Genomic DNA, 3,660 nt, shown 5'->3' on the forward strand with positions numbered 1-3,660 from the left:
ATATATATATATATATATATATATATATATAGTAATTCCTCGCTACTTTGCGGTTCGACTTCCGCGGACTCGCTATATCGCAGCTTGTCCATGCACATTAATATATTTTCTTTTTTAAATTGTAAAGTACCATACAGGACACATGATTGTCAACTTTACATTAATATTATTGTACTCACGTGGTTGGGAAAAAGTTTTAAAAATAATGAATTCAGACAGGCATTGCCATTTTGTAGTTTTCTTTAACTCATAAGAACTACATTGCCCATAAGTCATGCATTGCTGTATTGTAGTGCTTCCAGACCAGTGTTGCCAGGTGTACAATAATTATCGTATTTGTATGACAATTTTGCCCTCTGTACGATGTACGATCAATAATCCCAAAAAAGGCCAAATATACGATAATTTGATCATTCCGTGAATGTGTGGTTGTAATCGGTTGTCATAAGCCTGTCGCAACTGTCTGTCTGAGTTTTTTTGTGAACCCTGAAGGCATCTGTGTCCGCAAACAAATCTAAATGTTACCTACAAGTGTCGTGTTTGCATTTGCCTCAGAACAACGGCCATGATTGGCTGATAATCCGCTGCGCCCGCCCCATGAGTGAAGAAAAGAAAAATAGAAGAAACAGAGCCAGTCTGGAAGCGGCCCCATCACTACTATAGTGCATCAATAGATTTGTTATTTTGGTTATGACCGGTGTACGATAATTTCCCTCAAAATACGATAATTTTATGTCTCTAGTACGATAATCCTACATTTCTTACCTGGCAACAATGTTCCGGACGCTGCTTTCTGCCAACCAGAAAGCAAAGTCATGGCATGTTTGACTTTTCAAACATAAGGTTTTAATCATGTCACTTGGACAAGTTCATTTAAGAAAATTAAACTTTACAAAACCCGAGCACTGATTGGCTGCACAAAACTGGATGCCCAGACTCAGCGGTTAACCCAGAAAATTCTAGCCAGCACACGAGAGCTTCCAAGCGGGGATGCGCGCCAAAGGTCCGGCGCTCCTTCTTGCCCATGACCATGTTTTTAATGTCTTTTAACCGGCAGATGAAGACTCAGCCCTCAGCGAACGAGCGCAGCTCAAGATCCGTCGATTCATCTCGTCCACAGCCAGTTCTTATTGTCTTTCAACCAGCAAATGTGGACACACTAGTAAGTACAATTTAAAAGCTACTGTACATATATGTATGTTGTTAAAATTAGTAGGTTTAAGAGTTTAGAACATTGCAAGAGTGTGGGAAGGGTTTCTAAAGCCTATATATATATATATATATATATATATATATATATATATATATATAACATCGCTACTTCGTGGAATTTCACTTACGGGGGGATGTGGGGCTTGGAACCAAACACCTGCAATAAACAAAGGACTAGGAAAAAGACAGAGGAAGGCCAAAGAGGAGACAGGACCTGGAGGTAGTTGTAGTGAGGACAGAGGACGCAGAAGACAGGGTGAGATGGAAGAGAATGATTTGCGGTGATGATCCCTGAAACGGGAACAGCCAAAAGAAGAAGAAATATACAAGCTCTCAGATCTCCATTTTCCACATGGGACATTGTAAACCTACACCAAAGGGTTCTGTGCAGTATCTTACTTGTTGGACAGAGATCTCTGAGGCTGTTCCTGGGACATGCTGGAGACACTCTCACAACAGCAAGTGCATCACTGACAATTGGCACCACTAAGGTGGACGTTGAATTGAATGATTGACCTCTTCAAGAGGTTTGGTCATTATTGTGACAAATCTGCTTTAATCAATAGAAGTTTTGTTTTTGTTTTTAAATTGAGTGATCAATAATCAATTTGTAAGATACTGATGATGCAATGTAATTTGAATGCAATCACTAGTGTCAATAAATACAAGTAATGTGTTCCTAAAAGCCTTGGATTTTAAAGTTAGCTCTCAATATGAAATGCAGGTAAACTGTTATGTAGGCACTAAAAATAATTTGCATCCAATCGATTATATTTATTGTGCTTGAAGAAAACAATGAGAAAAAAGGCTCTTGCTTTAACATTAGGGAACAATTTCAGTGAATATTAAAAACACGTATCAGTTTAAAAAAAAAAAGAACCTTCAGTGTCTTTAGAGTTCATTCCCTATGCCCTCCCCAACTATGATGACACAATTTGTAGGAAATGTCAACACTTATAAAATGACCACTCAGCAAAATTAGAAGCAGTGTCATAACGAGGACATGCAGTTATGGGGGTGTTTCCCCAATCGTCTTTGTCTTTATATAACTGTTCAATATTGTTATATTCCTTTGCTAACTTTTCACTACTTTCTCCTGTTTTTGCATCTTGCAAACTGAGAAGACAGTTTCATTTTAACAGTATGCACAAACCTGGTGATGTAGTTTTAGGCGGGCTGTTTGAAGTCCACTACACCTCTGTCTTCCCAGAGCTAACGTTTACCTCGGAACCAAATAAGCACATCTGCCAAGGGTAAGTGTCACATTGATGAAATTATCAGAGGCATGGATAATTCAGTGCAGCTTGTTTTTACTTTGTGACAAATTGTAATGTTTAATTGTTCCATTTTGTGTTAAAGCTTTGACCCACCAGGGTTCAGACATGCCATGACCATGGCATTTGCTATTGAGGAAATCAACAAGGACCCTAATCTGCTTCCTAATGTGACCCTTGGATATAGTCTTCATGATAATTGTGCCACTTTAGTAATTGGATTCAGTGCTGCATTATCACTGGCCAGTGGTCAAGAGGAACAGTTTCTTCCTCAGAAGACATGTTTGGGCAGCCCTCCAGTCCTGGGGATTGTGGGTGATTCCTTCTCAACATTTTCTATCGCCACCTCTGATGTATTGGGTTTGTTCAGACTGCCCATTGTAAGTGTCCTCTCTATTTCTACTGCAGAAATATAACAAAGTGTTGTTGTAAAACTGTATCCAGCAACTCTTTGATGAAGATGTTTATGTGTATTTTTTCTCTACAGGTGAGTTACTTTGCAACATGCTCCTGTTTGACTGATCGCCAAAGGTTTCCATCTTTTTTTAGAACGATCCCTAATGATGCCTTCCAGGTGAGACTCCCGTTTTGTTTGTTCGTTTTTAAGAACTTTTTATATTGAACTAAAATGTGCCTGTCCACAAAGTCCCTCCCATCAAAATGTAAACCGATGCGTATATTCTGCCCGGATTTAATAGGACAATGGAACTATGTTGTCAAAAGAAATTTTTAAACAAACACACACACACAAAATAATAATTGTATTTTCTATAATCGACCTATGTAGGTGCATGCCATGATTCAAGTTTTAAAACACTTTGGTTGGATGTGGGCTGGACTGCTTGTCAGCGATGATGACTATGGACTTCATGTTGCCCAGTCCTTTCAATCTGTGTTGACCCAATCTGGATTAGGCTGTCTGGCATATTTAGAGATTTTGCCTTGGGGCGAAAACCCACTTGAGCTAACAAGAATTGTTGAAGTGATAAAGAAATCTACAGCTCGAGTTCTAATTGTATTTGCACACCAGATCCACATGATTCAACTGGTAGAAGAGGTACGTCTGTATGTATGTATGTATGTATGTATGTATGTATGTATGTATGTCTGTATGTATGTATGTATGCATCTATCTATCTATCTATCTATCTATCTATCTATCTATCTATCTATC

The 3,660-nt window shown here is 38.6% G+C and overlaps 1 protein-coding gene across 1 annotated transcript in view; it reads left to right on the plus strand.

Annotated features, from left to right (window-relative positions):
- Nucleotides 1-2,223: 2,223 nt before the first annotated feature.
- The window catches only part of LOC119410920 (extracellular calcium-sensing receptor-like), an 11,510-nt gene continuing 10,073 nt past the window's right edge, over nucleotides 2,224-3,660 (plus strand). Inside the window, exons 1-4 of the mRNA XM_037677841.1 lie at nucleotides 2,224-2,465; nucleotides 2,572-2,866; nucleotides 2,974-3,060; nucleotides 3,274-3,543. Of these exons, the coding sequence (XP_037533769.1) occupies nucleotides 2,224-2,465; nucleotides 2,572-2,866; nucleotides 2,974-3,060; nucleotides 3,274-3,543 (894 nt within the window). The remainder of the gene's footprint in view (nucleotides 2,466-2,571; nucleotides 2,867-2,973; nucleotides 3,061-3,273; nucleotides 3,544-3,660) is intronic.

The sequence above is a fragment of the Nematolebias whitei genome, chromosome 6 (assembly GCF_014905685.2).
Source record: "Nematolebias whitei isolate Nwh7 chromosome 6, NemWhi1, whole genome shotgun sequence".
Lineage (NCBI taxonomy): Eukaryota > Metazoa > Chordata > Actinopteri > Cyprinodontiformes > Rivulidae > Nematolebias > Nematolebias whitei.